Here is a 19,838-nt window from a genome sequence, read left to right as displayed (position 1 = left end):
ACAGCTATACAGAGTACAGCTATATAGAGTACAGCTATACAGAGTACAGCTATACAGAGTACAGCTATATAGAGTACAGCTATATAGAGTACAGCTATATAGAGTACAGCTATATAGAGTACAGCTATACAGAGTACAGCTATATAGAGTACAGCTATATAGAGTACAGCTATATAGAGTACAGCTATATAGAGTACAGCTATACAGAGTACAGCTATATAGAGTACAGCTATATAGAGTACAGCTATACAGAGTACAGCTATACAGAGTACAGCTATATAGAGTACAGCTATACAGAGTACAGCTATATAGAGTACAGCTATATAGAGTACAGATATACAGAGTACAGCTATATAGAGTACAGCTATACAGAGTACAGCTATCCAGAGTACAGCTATATAGAGTACAGCTATACAGAGTACAGCTATCCAGAGTACAGCTATATAGAGTACAGCTATACAGAGTACAGCTATATAGAGTACAGCTATATAGAGTACAGCTATATAGAGTACAGCTATACAGAGTACAGCTATCCAGAGTACAGCTATATAGAGTACAGCTATATAGAGTACAGCTATACAGAGTACAGCTATATAGAGTACAGCTATACAGAGTACAGCTATATAGAGTACAGCTATATAGAGTACAGCTATCCAGAGTACAGCTATATAGAATATACGTATAATGTATATACATAGAACAGTCACAGATTGACACAAATATACATTTTCACAAAGTCTGCTGCCTCAGTTTGTATGATGGCAATTTGCATATACTCCAGAATGTTATGAAGAGTGATCAGATGAATTGCAATTCATCTGCAAAGTCCCTCTTTGCAATCCAAATGAACTGAATCCCCCAAAAACATTTCCACTGCATTTCAGCCCTGCCACAAAAGGACCAGCTGACATCATGTCAGTGATTCTCTCGTTAACACAGGTGTGAGTGTTGACGAGGATAAGGATGGGGGTCACTCTGTCATGCTGATTGAGTTCGCTTTACAGACTGGAAGCTTCAAAAGGAGGGTGGTGCTTGGAATCATTGTTCTTCCTCTGTCAACCATGGTTACCTGCAAGGAAACACGTGCCGTCATCATTGCTTTGCACAAAAAGGGTTTCACTGGCAAGGATATTGCTGCCAGTAAGATTGCACCTAAATCAACCATTTATCGGATCATCAAGACCTTCAAGCAGAGCGGTTCAATTGTTGTGAAGAAGACTTCATGGGAGCCCAAGAAAGTCCAGCAAATGCCGGGACCATCTCCTAAAGTTGATTCAGCTGTGGGATCGGTACAGAGCTTGCTCAGGAATGGCAGCAGGCAGGTGTGAGTGCATCTGCACCATAAGAGGCGAAGACTTTTGGAGGATGGCCTGGTGTCAAGAAGGGCAGCAAAGAAGCCACTTCTCTCCAGGAAAAACATCAGGGACAGACTGATAGTCTGCAAAAGGTACAGGGATTGGACTGCTGAGGACTGGGGTAGAGTCATTTTCTCTGATGAATCCCCTTTCCGATTGTTTAGGGCATCTGGAAAAAAAGCTTGTCCGGAGAAGACAAGGTGAGCGCTACCATCAGGCCTGTGTCATGCCAACAGTAAAGCATCCTGAGACCATTCATGTGTGGGGTTGCTTCTCAGCCAAGGGTGTGGGCTCACTCACACAGCCATGAATAAAGAATGGTACCAACACATCCTCCGAGAGCAACTTCTCCCAGCCATCCAGGAACAGTTTGGTGATGAACCTTTTCCAGCCTGATGGAGCACCTTGCCAAAGGGCAGAAGTGGAAACTAAGTGGCTCGGGGAACAAAACATTTTGGGTCCAAGGCCAGGAAACTCCCCAGACCTTAATCCCATTGAGAACTTGTGGTCCATCCTCAAGAGGTGGGTGGACAAACAAAACCCCACAAATTCTGACAACCTCCAAGCATTGATTATCTAAGAATGGGCTGCCATCAGTCAGGATGTGGCCCAGAAGACAGCATGCCAGGGTGGATTCTTGAAAAAGAAGGGTCAACACTGCAAATATGGACTCTTTGCATCAACTTCATGTAATTGTCAATAAAAGACTTTGACACTTATGAAATGCTTGTAATTATACTTCAGTATTCCATCGTAACATCTGACAAAAATATCTAAAGACGCTGAAGCAGAAAACTTTGTGGAAATGAACATTTGTGTCATTCTCAAAACAGCCACGACTGTACAGCTATAGAGAGGAGAGTGTTATTAACCCCATACTATCCCTCCTCTTCCCAGGTGTGTCAGCTATAGAGAGTGTTATTAACCCCTACTATCCCTCCTCTTCCCAGGTGTATCAGCTATAGAGAGTGTTATTAACCCCTACTATCCCTCCTCTTCCCAGGTGTGTCAGCTATAGAGAGGAGAGTGTTATTAACCCCTACTACCCCTCCTCTTCCCAGGTGTATCAGCTATAGAGAGGAGAGTGTTATTAACCCCTACTACCCCTCCTCTTCCCAGGTGTGTCAGCTATAGAGAGTGTTATTAACCCCTACTACCCCTCCTCTTCCCAGGTGTGTCAGCTATAGAGAGTGTTATTAACCCCTACTACCCCTCCTCTTCCCAGGTGTATCAGCTATAGAGAGGAGAGTGTTATTAACCCCTACTATCCCTCCTCTTCCCAGGTGTGTCAGCTATAGAGAGTGTTATTAACCCCTACTACCCCTCCTCTTCCCAGGTGTGTCAGCTATAGAGAGGAGAGTGTTATTAACCCCTACTATCCCTCCTCTTCCCAGGTGTGTCAGCTATAGAGAGTGTTATTAACCCCTACTATCCCTCCTCTTCCCAGGTGTATCAGCTATAGAGAGTGTTATTAACCCCTACTATCCCTCCTCTTCCCAGGTGTATCAGCTATAGAGAGTGTTATTAACCCCTACTATCCCTCCTCTTCCCAGGTGTATCAGCTATAGAGAGTGTTATTAACCCCTACTATCCCTCCTCTTCCCAGGTGTATCAGCTATAGAGAGTGTTATTAACCCCTACTATCCCTCCTCTTCCCAGGTGTATCAGCTATAGAGAGTGTTATTAACCCCTACTATCCCTCCTCTTCCCAGGTGTGTCAGCTATAGAGAGGAGAGTGTTATTAACCCCTACTATCCCTCCTCTTCCCAGGTGTATCAGCTATAGAGAGTGTTATTAACCCCTACTATCCCTCCCCTTCCCAGGTGTATCAGCTATAGAGAGTGTTATTAACCCCTACTATCCCTCCTCTTCCCAGGTGTGTCAGCTATAGAGAGTGTTATTAACCCCTACTATCCCTCCTCTTCCCAGGTGTGTCAGCTATAGAGAGTGTTATTAACCCCTACTATCCCTCCTCTTCCCAGGTGTATCAGCTATAGAGAGGAGAGTGTTATTAACCCCTACTATCCCTCCTCTTCCCAGGTGTGTCAGCTATAGAGAGTGTTATTAACCCCTACTATCCCTCCTCTTCACAGGTGTGTCAGCTATAGAGAGTGTTATTAACCCCTACTATCCCTCCTCTTCCCAGGTGTGTCAGCTATAGAGAGTGTTATTAACCCCTACTATCCCTCCTCTTCCCAGGTGTGTCAGCTATAGAGAGTGTTATTAACCCCTACTATCCCTCCTCTTCCCAGGTGTGTCAGCTATAGAGAGGAGAGTGTTATTAACCCCTACTATCCCTCCTCTTCCCAGGTGTGTCAGCTATAGAGAGTGTTATTAACCCCTACTATCCCTCCTCTTCCCAGGTGTGTCAGCTATAGAGAGTGTTATTAACCCCTACTATCCCTCCTCTTCCCAGGTGTATCAGCTATAGAGAGGAGAGTGTTATTAACCCCTACTATCCCTCTTCCCAGGTGTATCAGCTATAGAGAGTGTTATTAACCCCTACTACCCCTCCTCTTCCCAGGTGTGTCAGCTATAGAGGGAGAGTGTTATTAACCCCTACTACCCTCCTCTTCCCAGGTGTATCAGCTATAGAGAGGAGAGTGTTATTAACCCCTACTATCCCTCCTCTTCCCAGGTGTGTCAGCTATAGAGAGTGTTATTAACCCCTACTATCCCTCCTCTTCCCAGGTGTGTCAGCTATAGAGAGTGTTATTAACCCCTACTATCCCTCCTCTTCCCAGGTGTATCAGCTATAGAGAGTGTTATTAACCCCTACTATCCCTCCTTTCCCAGGTGTATCAGCTATAGAGAGTGTTATTAACCCCTACTATCCCTCCTCTTCCCAGGTGTGTCAGCTATAGAGAGGAGAGTGTTATTAACCCCTACTACCCCTCCTCTTCCCAGGTGTATCAGCTATAGAGAGGAGAGTGTTATTAACCCCTACTACCCCTCCTCTTCCCAGGTGTGTCAGCTATAGAGAGGAGAGTGTTATTAACCCCTACTATCCCTCCTCTTCCCAGGTGTGTCAGCTATAGAGAGTGTTATTAACCCCTACTATCCCTCCTCTTCCCAGGTGTGTCAGCTATAGAGAGTGTTATTAACCCCTACTATCCCTCCTCTTCCCAGGTGTATCAGCTATAGAGAGTGTTATTAACCCCTACTATCCCTCCTCTTCCCAGGTGTATCAGCTATAGAGAGTGTTATTAACCCCTACTATCCCTCCTCTTCCCAGGTGTATCAGCTATAGAGAGTGTTATTAACCCCTACTATCCCTCCTCTTCCCAGGTGTGTCAGCTATAGAGAGGAGAGTGTTATTAACCCCTACTATCCCTCCTCTTCCCAGGTGTATCAGCTATAGAGAGTGTTATTAACCCCTACTATCCCTCCTCTTCCCAGGTGTATCAGCTATAGAGAGTGTTATTAACCCCTAGGTGTGTCAGCTATAGAGAGTATTAACCCCTACTATCCCTCCTCTTCCCAGGTGTGTCAGCTATAGAGAGTGTTATTAACCCCTACTATCCCTCCTCTTCCCAGGTGTATCAGCTATAGAGAGGAGAGTGTTATTAACCCCTACTATCCCTCCTCTTCCCAGGTGTGTCAGCTATAGAGAGTGTTATTAACCCCTACTATCCCTCCTCTTCCCAGGTGTGTCAGCTATAGAGAGTGTTATTAACCCCTACTATCCCTCCTCTTCCCAGGTGTGTCAGCTATAGAGAGTGTTATTAACCCCTACTATCCCTCCTCTTCCCAGGTGTGTCAGCTATAGAGAGTGTTATTAACCCCTACTATCCCTCCTCTTCCCAGGTGTGTCAGCTATAGAGAGGAGAGTGTTATTAACCCCTACTATCCCTCCTCTTCCCAGGTGTGTCAGCTATAGAGAGTGTTATTAACCCCTACTATCCCTCCTCTTCCCAGGTGTGTCAGCTATAGAGAGTGTTATTAACCCCTACTATCCCTCCTCTTCCCAGGTGTATCAGCTATAGAGAGGAGAGTGTTATTAACCCCTACTATCCCTCCTCTTCCCAGGTGTATCAGCTATAGAGAGTGTTATTAACCCCTACTACCCCTCCTCTTCCCAGGTGTGTCAGCTATAGAGAGGAGAGTGTTATTAACCCCTACTATCCCTCCTCTTCCCAGGTGTATCAGCTATAGAGAGTGTTATTAACCCCTACTACCCCTCCTCTTCCCAGGTGTGTCAGCTATAGAGAGGAGAGTGTTATTAACCCCTACTATCCCTCCTCTTCCCAGGTGTATCAGCTATAGAGAGGAGAGTGTTATTAACCCCTACTATCCCTCCTCTTCCCAGGTGTGTCAGCTATAGAGAGGAGAGTGTTATTAACCCCTACTATCCCTCCTCTTCCCAGGTGTATCAGCTATAGAGAGGAGAGTGTTATTAACCCCTACTATCCCTCCTCTTCCCAGGTGTGTCAGCTATAGAGAGTGTTATTAACCCCTACTATCCCTCCTCTTCCCAGGTGTGTCAGCTATAGAGAGTGTTATTAACCCCTACTATCCCTCCTCTTCCCAGGTGTGTCAGCTATAGAGAGTGTTATTAACCCCTACTATCCCTCCTCTTCCCAGGTGTGTCAGCTATAGAGAGTGTTATTAACCCCTACTATCCCTCCTCTTCCCAGGTGTATCAGCTATAGAGAGGAGAGTGTTATTAACCCCTACTATCCCTCCTCTTCCCAGGTGTATCAGCTATAGAGAGGAGAGTGTTATTAACCCCTACTATCCCTCCTCTTCCCAGGTGTGTCAGCTATAGAGAGTGTTATTAACCCCTACTATCCCTCCTCTTCCCAGGTGTGTCAGCTATAGAGAGGAGAGTGTTATTAACCCCTACTATCCCTCCTCTTCCCAGGTGTGTCAGCTATAGAGAGTGTTATTAACCCCTACTATCCCTCCTCTTCCCAGGTGTGTCAGCTATAGAGAGGAGAGTGTTATTAACCCCTACTATCCCTCCTTCCCAGGTGTATCAGCTATAGAGAGTGTTATTAACCCCTACTATCCCTCCTCTTCCCAGGTGTGTCAGCTATAGAGAGTGTTATTAACCCCTACTATCCCTCCTCTTCCCAGGTGTGTCAGCTATAGAGAGTGTTATTAACCCCTACTATCCCTCCTCTTCCCAGGTGTATCAGCTATAGAGAGGAGAGTGTTATTAACCCCTACTATCCCTCCTCTTCCCAGGTGTGTCAGCTATAGAGAGGAGAGTGTTATTAACCCCTACTATCCCTCCTCTTCCCAGGTGTGTCAGCTATAGAGAGTGTTATTAACCCCTACTATCCCTCCTCTTCCCAGGTGTATCAGCTATAGAGAGTGTTATTAACCCCTACTATCCCTCCTCTTCCCAGGTGTGTCAGCTATAGAGAGTGTTATTAACCCCTACTATCCCTCCTCTTCCCAGGTGTGTCAGCTATAGAGAGTGTTATTAACCCCTACTATCCCTCCTCTTCCCAGGTGTATCAGCTATAGAGAGGAGAGTGTTATTAACCCCTACTATCCCTCCTCTTCCCAGGTGTGTCAGCTATAGAGAGTGTTATTAACCCCTACTATCCCTCCTCTTCACAGGTGTGTCAGCTATAGAGAGTGTTATTAACCCCTACTATCCCTCCTCTTCCCAGGTGTGTCAGCTATAGAGAGTGTTATTAACCCCTACTATCCCCTCCCCTTCCCAGGTGTTATCAGGTGTGTCTATAGAGAGTGTTATTAACCCCTACTATCCCTCCTCTTCCCAGGTGTGTCAGCTATAGAGAGTGTTATTAACCCCTACTATCCCTCCTCTTCCCAGGTGTGTCAGCTATAGAGAGTGTTATTAACCCCTACTATCCCTCCTCTTCCCAGGTGTATCAGCTATAGAGAGGAGAGTGTTATTAACCCCTACTATCCCTCCTCTTCCCAGGTGTATCAGCTATAGAGAGTGTTATTAACCCCTACTACCCTCCTCTTCCCAGGTGTGTCAGCTATAGAGAGGAGAGTGTTATTAACCCCTACTATCCCTCCTCTTCCCAGGTGTATCAGCTATAGAGAGTGTTATTAACCCCTACTATCCCTCCTCTTCCCAGGTGTGTCAGCTATAGAGAGGAGAGTGTTATTAACCCCTACTATCCCTCCTCTTCCCAGGTGTATCAGCTATAGAGAGGAGAGTGTTATTAACCCCTACTATCCCTCCTCTTCCCAGGTGTGTCAGCTATAGAGAGTGTTATTAACCCCTACTATCCCTCCTCTTCCCAGGTGTCAGCTATAGAGAGGAGAGTGTTATTAACCCCTACTATCCCTCCTCTTCCCAGGTGTGTCAGCTATAGAGAGTGTTATTAACCCCTACTATCCCTCCTCTTCCCAGGTGTGTCAGCTATAGAGAGTGTTATTAACCCCTACTATCCCTCCTCTTCCCAGGTGTGTCAGCTATAGAGAGTGTTATTAACCCCTACTATCCCTCCTCTTCCCAGGTGTGTCAGCTATAGAGAGTGTTATTAACCCCTACTATCCCTCCTCTTCCCAGGTGTATCAGCTATAGAGAGGAGAGTGTTATTAACCCCTACTATCCCTCCTCTTCCCAGGTGTATCAGCTATAGAGAGGAGAGTGTTATTAACCCCTACTATCCCTCCTCTTCCCAGGTGTGTCAGCTATAGAGAGTGTTATTAACCCCTACTATCCCTCCTCTTCCCAGGTGTGTCAGCTATAGAGAGGAGAGTGTTATTAACCCCTACTATCCCTCCTCTTCCCAGGTGTGTCAGCTATAGAGAGTGTTATTAACCCCTACTATCCCTCCTCTTCCCAGGTGTGTCAGCTATAGAGAGGAGAGTGTTATTAACCCCTACTATCCCTCCCCTTCCCAGGTGTATCAGCTATAGAGAGTGTTATTAACCCCTACTATCCCTCCTCTTCCCAGGTGTGTCAGCTATAGAGAGTGTTATTAACCCCTACTATCCCTCCTCTTCCCAGGTGTGTCAGCTATAGAGAGTGTTATTAACCCCTACTATCCCTCCTCTTCCCAGGTGTATCAGCTATAGAGAGGAGAGTGTTATTAACCCCTACTATCCCTCCTCTTCCCAGGTGTGTCAGCTATAGAGAGGAGAGTGTTATTAACCCCTACTATCCCTCCTCTTCCCAGGTGTGTCAGCTATAGAGAGTGTTATTAACCCCTACTATCCCTCCTCTTCCCAGGTGTGTCAGCTATAGAGAGTGTTATTAACCCCTACTATCCCTCCTCTTCACAGGTGTGTCAGCTATAGAGAGTGTTATTAACCCCTACTATCCCTCCTCTTCCCAGGTGTGTCAGCTATAGAGAGTGTTATTAACCCCTACTATCCCTCCTCTTCCCAGGTGTGTCAGCTATAGAGAGTGTTATTAACCCCTACTATCCCTCCTCTTCCCAGGTGTGTCAGCTATAGAGAGGAGAGTGTTATTAACCCCTACTATCCCTCCTCTTCCCAGGTGTGTCAGCTATAGAGAGTGTTATTAACCCCTACTATCCCTCCTCTTCCCAGGTGTGTCAGCTATAGAGAGGAGAGTGTTATTAACCCCTACTATCCCTCTCTTCCCAGGTGTGTCAGCTATAGAGAGGAGAGTGTTATTAACCCCTACTATCCCTCCTCTTCCCAGGTGTGTCAGCTATAGAGAGTGTTATTAACCCCTACTATCCCTCCTCTTCCCAGGTGTATCAGCTATAGAGAGCTATAGAGAGTGTTATTAACCCCTACTATCCCTCCTCTTCCCAGGTGTGTCAGCTATAGAGAGTGTTATTAACCCCTACTATCCCTCCTCTTCCCAGGTGTATCAGCTATAGAGAGGAGAGTGTTATTAACCCCTACTATCCCTCCTCTTCCCAGGTGTATCAGCTATAGAGAGTGTTATTAACCCCTACTACCCCTCCTCTTCCCAGGTGTGTCAGCTATAGAGAGGAGAGTGTTATTAACCCCTACTATCCCTCCTCTTCCCAGGTGTGTCAGCTATAGAGAGTGTTATTAACCCCTACTATCCCTCCTCTTCCCAGGTGTGTCAGCTATAGAGAGGAGAGTGTTATTAACCCCTACTATCCCTCCTCTTCCCAGGTGTATCAGCTATAGAGAGGAGAGTGTTATTAACCCCTACTATCCCTCCTCTTCCCAGGTGTATCAGCTATAGAGAGAGTGTTATTAACCCCTACTATCCCTCCTCTTCCCAGGTGTGTCAGCTATAGAGAGTGTTATTAACCCCTACTATCCCTCCTCTTCCCAGGTGTATCAGCTATAGAGAGTGTTATTAACCCCTACTATCCCTCCTCTTCCCAGGTGTGTCAGCTATAGAGAGTGTTATTAACCCCTACTATCCCTCCTCTTCCCAGGTGTGTCAGCTATAGAGAGTGTTATTAACCCCTACTATCCCTCCTCTTCCCAGGTGTATCAGCTATAGAGAGGAGAGTGTTATTAACCCCTACTATCCCTCCTCTTCCCAGGTGTATCAGCTATAGAGAGTGTTATTAACCCCTACTACCCCTCCTCTTCCCAGGTGTATCAGCTATAGAGAGTGTTATTAACCCCTACTATCCCTCCTCTTCCCAGGTGTATCAGCTATAGAGAGTGTTATTAACCCCTACTATCCCTCCTCTTCCCAGGTGTGTCAGCTATAGAGAGTGTTATTAACCCCTACTATCCCTCCTCTTCCCAGGTGTGTCAGCTATAGAGAGTGTTATTAACCCCTACTATCCCTCCTCTTCCCAGGTGTGTCAGCTATAGAGAGGAGAGTGTTATTAACCCCTACTATCCCTCCTCTTCCCAGGTGTGTCAGCTATAGAGAGATTAACCCCTTATCCCTCCTCTTCCCAGGTGTATCAGCTATAGAGAGTGTTATTAACCCTACTATCCCTCCTCTTCCCAGGTGTGTCAGCTATAGAGAGGAGAGTGTTATTAACCCCTACTATCCCTCCTCTTCCCAGGTGTGTCAGCTATAGAGAGGAGTGTGTTATTAACCCCTACTATCCCTCCTCTTCCCAGGTGTGTCAGCTATAGAGAGTGTTATTAACCCCTACTATCCCTCCTCTTCCCAGGTGTATCAGCTATAGAGAGTGTTATTAACCCCTACTATCCCTCCTCTTCCCAGGTGTGTCAGCTATAGAGAGTGTTATTAACCCCTACTATCCCTCCTCTTCCCAGGTGTATCAGTATAGAGAGTGTTATTAACCCCTACTATCCCTCCCCTTCCCAGGTGTGTCAGCTATAGAGAGTGTTATTAACCCCTACTATCCCTCCCCTTCCCAGGTGTGTCAGCTATAGAGAGTGTTATTAACCCCTATTATCCCTCCCCTTCCCAGGTGTGTCAGCTATAGAGAGGAGAGTGTTATTAACCCCTACTATCCCTCCTCTTCCCAGGTGTATCAGCTATAGAGAGTGTTATTAACCCCTATATCCCTCCTCTTCCCAGGTGTATCAGCTATAGAGAGTGTTATTAACCCCTACTATCCCTCCTCTTCCCAGGTGTGTCAGCTATAGAGAGTGTTATTAACCCCTACTATCCCTCCTCTTCCCAGGTATGTCAGCTGGAGAGGTTCAGTGAGACCAGTGGTCTTGGCATCAGCACAGAGGCCAGGGCAGGACACCACTACCTGTGCTCCGTCTTACCTGAGGGGCCCGTCGGACAGAGCAGGAAGATACACCCTGGAGACCAGATACTGGAGGTGGGACGGACTGATTAACATCCATACATTCATTTAAACAAAACATATTTCACCTTTATTTAACCAGGTAGGCCAGTTGAGAACACCTTTATTTAACCAGGTAGGCTAGTTGAGAACACCTTTATTTAACCAGGTAGGTCAGTTGAGAACACCTTTATTTAACCAGGTAGGCTAGTTGAGAACACCTTTATTTAACCAGGTAGGCTAGTTGAGAACACCTTTATTTAACCAGGTAGGTCAGTTGAGAACACCTTTATTTAACCAGGTAGGTCAGTTGAGAACACCTTTATTTAACCAGGTAGGCCAGTTGAGAACACCTTTATTTAACCAGGTAGGCTAGTTGAGAACACCTTTATTTAACCAGGTAGGCTAGTTGAGAACACCTTTATTTAACCAGGTAGGCTAGTTGAGAACACCTTTATTTAACCAGGTAGGCTAGTTGAGAACACCTTTATTTAACCAGGTAGGCTAGTTGAGAACACCTTTATTTAACCAGGTAGGCTAGTTGAGAACACCTTTATTTAACCAGGTAGGCTAGTTGAGAACACCTTTATTTAACCAGGTAGGCCAGTTGAGAACACCTTTATTTAACCAGGTAGGCTAGTTGAGAACACCTTTATTTAACCAGGTAGGCTAGTTGAGAACACCTTTATTTAACCAGGTAGGCTAGTTGAGAACACCTTTATTTAACCAGGTAGGCTAGTTGAGAACACCTTTATTTAACCAGGTAGGCTAGTTGAGAACACCTTTATTTAACCAGGTAGGTCAGTTGAGAACACCTTTATTTAACCAGGTAGGCTAGTTGAGAACACCTTTATTTAACCAGGTAGGCTAGTTGAGAACACCTTTATTTAACCAGGTAGGCTAGTTGAGAACACCTTTATTTAACCAGGTAGGCTAGTTGAGAACACCTTTATTTAACCAGGTAGGTCAGTTGAGAACACCTTTATTTAACCAGGTAGGCTAGTTGAGAACACCTTTATTTAACCAGGTAGGCTAGTTGAGAACACCTTTATTTAACCAGGTAGGCTAGTTGAGAACACCTTTATTTAACCAGGTAGGCTAGTTGAGAACACCTTTATTTAACCAGGTAGGCTAGTTGAGAACACCTTTATTTAACCAGGTAGACCAGTTGAGAACACCTTTATTTAACCAGGTAGGGCAGTTGAGAACAAGTTCTCATTTAGAACTGTGACCTGGACAAGATAAAGCAAAGCAGTGCAACACAAACAACACAGAGTTACACATGGAATAAACAAACATACAGTCAATAATACAGTAGAAAAATATGTTTATTTACAGGGTGTAACGGCGTTCTTCGTTTGTAGAAAGGGAGTCGGACCGAAATGCAGCGTGGTAGTTACTCATGACTTTAATGAATGAAGAGCGTAACATGAAATAACTATAACATATACAAAAACAACAAACGGAACGAGAAACCTATTACAGCCTATCTGGTGAACACTACACAGAGACAGGAACAATCACCCACGAAATACACAGAGAAACCCAGGCTACCTAAATACGGTTCCCCATCAGAGACAACGAGAATCACCTGACTCTGATTGAGAACCGCCTCAGGCAGCCAAGCCCATACAACACCCCTACTCAGCCGCAATCCCAATAATACAAAAACCCCAATACGAAATACAACAACATAAACCCATGTCACACCCTGGCCTGACCAAATATATAACGAAAACACAAGATACAATGACCAAGGCGTGACACAGTGTGTGTAAATGAGGTAAGGCAATAAATAGGCCATAGTGGCGAAGTAAATACAATATAGCAATTAAAAACTGGAGTGAAAGATGTATGTAGAAGATGATGATTCATTTGTTATAATATAATAATAATATAATAATAATAATATAATAATAATATAATATAATAATAATAATATATAATAATAATATAATATAATAATAATAATATATAATAATATAATATAATAATATATAAATAATATTATTATTATTATGATTCATTTGTTCATTCATTGGTTTGTTCGTTCATCCATTCATTAATTTGTTCATTCAGTCCTTAATTTATTTATTAATTGCTCATTCATTTGGTTTGTTAATTAATTAATTTGTTCTTTAATTCACTGCTTTGTTCATTCATCCATCCATTTGTTTAGTCATCCATCCATTTGTTTAGTCATTCATTCATCCATCCATTTGTTTAGTCATTCATTCATCCATCCATTTGTTTAGTCATTCATTCATCCATCCATTTGTTTAGTCATCCATTCATCCATCCATTTGTTTAGTCATTCATTCATCCATCCATTTGTTTAGTCATCCATTCATCCATCCATTTGTTTAGTCATCCATTCATTCATCCATTTGTTTAGTCATCCATTCATTCATCCATTTGTTTAGTCATTCATTCATTCATCCATCCATTTGTTTAGTCATCCATTCATTCATCCATTTGTTTAGTCATCCATTCATCCATCCATTTGTTTAGTCATCCATTCATCCATCCATTTGTTTAGTCATCCATTCATTCATCCATTTGTTTAGTCATCCATTCATCCATCCATTTGTTTAGTCATCCATTCATTCATCCATTTGTTTAGTCATCCATTCATCCATCCATTTGTTTAGTCATCCATTCATTCATCCATTTGTTTAGTCATCCATTCATCCATCCATTTGTTTAGTCATTCATTCATTCACCCATCCACACATCCAATGGAACATTGACCCTGTTCTGCTATGATGTACATTACATTTACATTACATTTAAGTCATTTAGCAGACGCTCTTATCCAGAGCGACTTACAAATTGGTGCATTCACCTTATGACATCCAGTGGAACAGTCACTTTACAATAGTGCATCTAAATCTTAAAGGGGGGGGGGGGTGAGAGGGATTACTTATCCTATCCTAGGTATTCCTTAAAGAGGTGGGGTTTCAGGTGTCTCCGGAAGGTGGTGATTGACTCCGCTGTCCTGGCGTCGTGAGGGAGTTTGTTCCACCATTGGGGGGCCAGCGCAGCGAACAGTTTTGACTGGGCTGAGCGGGAGCTGTACTTCCTCAGTGGTAGGGAGGCGAGCAGGCCAGAGGTGGATGAACGCAGTGCCCTTGTTTGGGTGTAGGGCCTGATCAGAGCCTGGAGGTACTGAGGTGCCGTTCCCCTCACAGCTCCGTAGGCAAGCACCATGGTCTTGTAGCGGATGCGAGCTAACTGGAAGCCAGTGGAGAGAACGGAGGAGCGGGGTGACGGAGAGAACTTGGGAAGGTTGAACACCAGACGGCTGCGGCGTTCTGGATGAGTTGAAGGGGTTTAATGGCACAGGCAGGGAGCCCAGCCAACAGCGAGTTGCAGTAATCCAGACGGGAGATGACAAGTGCCTGGATTAGGACCTGCGCCGCTTCCTGTGTGAGGCAGGGTCGTACTCTGCGGATGTTGTAGAGCATGAACCTACAGGAACGGGCCACCGCCTTGATGTTGGTTGAGAACGACAGGGTGTTGTCCAGGATCACGCCAAGGTTCTTGGCGCTCTGGGAGGAGGACACAATGGAGTTGTCAACCGTGATGGCGAGATCATGGAACGGGCAGTCCTTCCCCGGGAGGAAGAGCAGCTCCGTCTTGCCGAGGTGTAGCTACATGCAGCACATTGACCCTGTTCTGCTATGATGTAGCTACATGCAGCACATTGACCCTGTTCTGCTGTGATGTAGCTACATGCAGCACATTGACCCTGTTCTGCTATGATGTAGCTACATGCAGCACATTGACCCTGTTCTGCTATGATGTAGCTACATGCAGCACATTGACCCTGTTCTGCTATGATGTAGCTACATGCAGCACATTGACCCTGTTCTGCTATGATGTAGCTACATGCAGCACATTGACCCCGTTCTGCTATGATGTAGCTACATGTAGCACATTGACCCTGTTCTGCTATGATGTAGCTACATGCAGCACATTCAACATGTTTGCTGACCAGACCAGCTTCTCCCCTCTCCCAGGCGAATGGTATCCCTCTGATAGGAGAGACTCACAGAGAGGTGATCAGCGTTCTGAGAGAGCTGCCTCTGTGTGTCTGTATGGTGTGTTGCCGCGTCGTGCACCCACAGCTACGGGACAGTGACCACGACGATGATGATGATGAAGATGTACAGCTCCCCCTCAAAGAGCTACTGGCTGAGTTCAACGGCAAGGTAGAGAGGGATGGGGAGGAGGGATGGGGTGATGGAGGGATGGGGAGATGGAGGGATGGAGGGATGGGATGATGGAGGGATGGGGTGATGGGGAGATGGAGGGATGGGGTGATGGAGGGATGGGGTGATGGAGGGATGGGGTGATGGAGGGATGGGGTGATGGAGGGATGGGGAGATGGAGGGATATAGAGATGGAGGGATATAGAGATGGAGGTATATGGAGATGGAGGGATATAGAGATGGAGGGATATAGAGATGGAGGGATATGGAGATGGAGGGATATAGAGATGGAGGGATATGGAGATGGAGGGATATGGAGATGGAGGGATATAGAAATGGAGAGATATAGAGATGGAGGGATATGGAGATGGAGGGATATAGAGATGGAGGGATATAGAGATGGAGGGATATGGAGATGGAGGGATATGGAGATGGAGGGATATGGAGATGGAGGGAGATGGAGATGGGGGGATATGGAGATGGAGGGATATGGAGGGATATAGAGATGGAGGGATATGGAGATGGGTGGATTTTGGATAGAGGAATGGGGAAATGGAGGGATATGGAGATGGAGGGATATAGAGATGGTTGGATTTTGGATGGAGGAATGGGGAAATGGAGGGATATGGAGATGGAGGGATATAGAGATGGAGGGAGATGGAGATGGAGGGATATAGAGATGGAGGAATATGGAGATGGGTGGATTTTGGATAGAGGAATGGGGAAATGGAGGGATATGGAGATGGAGGGATATAGAGATGGGTGGATTTTGGATGGAGGAATGGGGAAATGGAGGGATATGGAGATGGAGGGATATAGAGATGGGTGGATTTTGGATGGAGGAATGGGGAAATGGAGGGATATGGAGATGGAGGGATGGGGAGATGGAGGGATATAGAGATGGAGGAATATGGAGATGGGTGGATTTTGGATAGAGGAATGGGGAAATGGAGGGATATGGAGATGGAGGAATGGGGAAATGGAGGGATTTGAAGATGGAGGAATATGGAGATGGAGGGATATGGAGATGTGTGGATTTTGGATGGAGGAATGGGGAAATGGAGGGATATGGAGATGGAGGAATGGGGAAATGGAGGGATTTGGAGATGGAGGAATGGGGAAATGGAGGGATATGGAGATGGAGGAATGGGGAAATGGAGGGATATGGAGATGGGTGGATTTTGGATAGAGGAATGGGGAAATGGAGGGATATGGAGATGGGTGGATTTTGGATAGAGGAATGGGGAAATGGAGGGATATGGAGATGGGGGGATGGGGAGATGGAGGGATATGGAGATGGAGGGATGGGGAGATGGAGGGATATAGAGATGGAGGGATATAGAGATGGAGGGATATGGAGATGGAGGGATTTAGAGATGGAGGGAGATGGAGATGGAGGGATATGGAGATGGAGGGATATAGAGATGGAGGGATATGGAGATGGAGGGATATAGAGATGGAGGGATATGGAGATGGAGGGATATAGAGATGGAGGGAGATGGAGATGAATGGATTTTGGATGGAGGGATATGGAGATGGAGGGATATGGAGATGGAGGGATATAGAGATGGAGGGATATAGAGATGGAGGGATATGGAGATGGGTGGATTTTGAAGATGGAGGGATGGGGATATAGATGGAGGGATTTGGAGAAGGGGGAATATGGAGATGGAGGGAGATGGAGGGATATAGAGATGGAGGGAGATGGAGATGGGTGGATTTTGGATAGAGGAATGGGGAAATGGAGGGATATGGAGATGGAGGGATATAGAGATGGGTGGATTTTGGATGGAGGAATGGGGAAATGGAGGGATATGGAGATGGAGGGATGGGGAGATGGAGGGATATAGAGATGGAGGAATATGGAGATGGGTGGATTTTGGATAGAGGAATGGGGAAATGGAGGGATATGGAGATGGAGGAATGGGGAAATGGAGGGATATTGAGATGGGTGGATTTTGGATAGAGGAATGGGGAAATGGAGGGATATGGAGATGGGTGGATTTTGGATGGAGGAATGGGGAAATGGAGGGATATGGAGATGGAGGGATGGGGAGATGGAGGGATATGGAGATGGAGGGATGGGGAGATGGAGGGATATAGAGATGGAGGGATATAGAGATGGAGGGATATGGAGATGGAGGGATTTAGAGATGGAGGGAGATGGAGGGATATGGAGATGGAGGGATATAGAGATGGAGGGATATGGAGATGGAGGGATATAGAGATGGAGGGATATGGAGATGGAGGGATATAGAGATGGAGGGAGATGGAGATGAATGGATTTTGGATGGAGGGATATGGAGATGGAGGGATATGGAGATGGAGGGATATAGAGATGGAGGGATATAGAGATGGAGGGATATGGAGATGGGTGGATTTTGGATGGAGGGATGGGGAGATGGAGGGATTTGGAGAAGGGGGAATATGGAGATGGAGGGAGATGGAGGGATATAGAGATGGAGGGAGATGGAGATTGGTGGATTTTGGATAGAGGAATGGGGAAATGGAGGGATATGGAGATGGAGGGATATAGAGATGGAGGGATATAGAGATGGAGGGATATGGAGATGGGTGGATTTTGGATAAAGGAATGGGGAAATGGAGGGATATGGAGATGGTGTCAGACATATTGGTGGGGTCAATCCAATCCCTTTAATGCCATTAGGCGAAGTGATCAAGTGGACACTATTTCTGGAAGTAGGGTGGAAAGATAGTCAATAAGACTGCAGCCGGGGTGTCATATGAGATGTGCCCTAACTCTCTCTCTCTCTCTTTCTCCTCTCCCAGTCCCAGTATGACCAGCCCTGCTGTCTACTTCCTGGTTGTAACAACATGGATTGTGGGAGTCGTGGTTTTAATAAGCCTGTGTCTCCTCCTCTGGCCATGTGGGAGAGAGACAGTCAGGTGATAGAGCTGGTGAAGGGAGAGGAAGGCCTGGGATTCAGCATCCTAGACTACCAGGTAAGACTGTGGTGCGTCTCGATGGTCTAACGTAGCTTCCTACTCTCCTCTCTTTCAACTGGTTTGGGATCACTAGTAATGTAGACCAGGAGACGAGGAGAGGATGGTGGGCCAAAGAGTGGATCCTTTGGAAAGACAATAAAAAAAATAAAAAGGATGAACTGGGAAGCAAAACAATTGTAGTCTCTCCTTTCTATTGGATTGACCTTTGGGAGGACATGACCTTTGAACTGTTGTTCACATGTTCCTTATGTTGTCCCTCTCCAGGACCCAGAGGACGACTCCAAGACTGTCCTGGTAATCCGCTCCCTGGTCCCCCGGTGGCGTGGCCGACTCAGACGGACGCCTGCTGCCCGGTGACCGGCTCATGTCCGTCAACGACGTGACCTGGTCCGGTCGACGCTGGGGCACGCCGTGCACGTCCTCAAAACCACCGGCTACGGGGTCGTGCGCATCGGCGTCGCCAAGCCGCTGCCGGTACGACAGTAACCCAAAATACTCTAACACTGTATACTGTATACCACCCTCCTCCTGGATACCACCCTCCTCCTGTATACCACCCTCCTCCTCCTCCTGATACCACCCTCCTCCTCCTCCTGTATACCACCCTCCTCCTGGATACCACCCTCCTACTGTATACCACCCTCCTCCTGGACCACCCTCCTCCTGTATACCACCCTCCTCCTGGATACCACCCTCCTCCTGTATACCACCCTCCTCCTGGATACCACCTCCTCCTGTATACCACCCTCCTCCTGTATACCACCCTCCTCCTGGATATACCACCCCCTCCTCCTCCTGTATATCACCACCCCTCCTCCTGTATACCACCCTCCTCCTGGATATACCACCACTCCTCCTGGATACCACCCTCCTCCTGTATATCACCCCCTCCTCCTCCTGGATACCACCCTCCTCCTGGATACCACCCTCCTCCTGTATACCACCCCTCCTCCTGTATACCACCCTCCTCCTGGATACCACCCTCCTCCTGTATATCACCCTCCTCCTGGATATCACCCTCCTCCTGTATACCACCCTCCTCCTGGATACCACCCTCCTCCTGTATACCACCCTCCTCCTGGATACCACCCTCCTCCTGGATACCACCCTCCTCCTGTATACCACCCTCCTCCTGTATACCACCCTCCTCCTGTATACCACCCTCCTCCTGTATACCACCCTCCTCCTGTATACCCCCTCCTGGATACCACCCTCCTCCTGGATACCACCCTCCTGTATACCACCCTCCTCCTGTATACCACCCTCCTCCTGTATACCACCCTCCTCCTGGATACCACCCTCCTCCTGTATACCACCCTCCTCCTGTATACCACCCCTCCTCCTCCTCCTGTACCACCCTCCTCCTCCTGTATACCACCCTCCTCCTGGATACCACCCTCCTCCACCCACTCCTCCTGGATACCACCCTCCTCCTGTATACCATACCACCTCCTCCTGTATACCACCCTCCTCCTGTATACCACCCTATACCACCCTCCTCCTGGATACCACCCTCCTCCTGTATACCACCCTCCTCCTGTATACCACCCTCCTCCTGTATACCACCCTCCTCCTGTATACCACCCTCCTCCTGTATACCACCCTCCTCCTGGATATCACCCTCCTCCTGTATACCACCCTCCTCCTGTATACCACCCTCCCTGTATACCACCCTCCTCCTG

At 46.6% G+C, this 19,838-nt stretch overlaps 1 protein-coding gene across 1 annotated transcript in view; it reads left to right on the top strand.

The window, feature by feature from the left end:
• LOC124026747 (multiple PDZ domain protein-like) overlaps window positions 1-18,513 on the top strand; it is a 51,212-nt gene extending 32,699 nt beyond the window's left edge. Inside the window, exons 9-12 of the mRNA XM_046339500.1 lie at window positions 10,865-11,011; window positions 14,998-15,189; window positions 17,980-18,153; window positions 18,421-18,513. Coding sequence (XP_046195456.1) covers window positions 10,865-11,011; window positions 14,998-15,189; window positions 17,980-18,153; window positions 18,421-18,513 — 606 coding nt within the window. The remainder of the gene's footprint in view (window positions 1-10,864; window positions 11,012-14,997; window positions 15,190-17,979; window positions 18,154-18,420) is intronic.
• The last annotated feature ends 1,325 nt before the right edge of the window (window positions 18,514-19,838 follow it).

This window comes from Oncorhynchus gorbuscha, unplaced genomic scaffold, assembly GCF_021184085.1.
Source record: "Oncorhynchus gorbuscha isolate QuinsamMale2020 ecotype Even-year unplaced genomic scaffold, OgorEven_v1.0 Un_scaffold_2794, whole genome shotgun sequence".
Taxonomy (NCBI): domain Eukaryota; kingdom Metazoa; phylum Chordata; class Actinopteri; order Salmoniformes; family Salmonidae; genus Oncorhynchus; species Oncorhynchus gorbuscha.
This window is presented reverse-complemented; position numbering and strand designations above follow the sequence as displayed.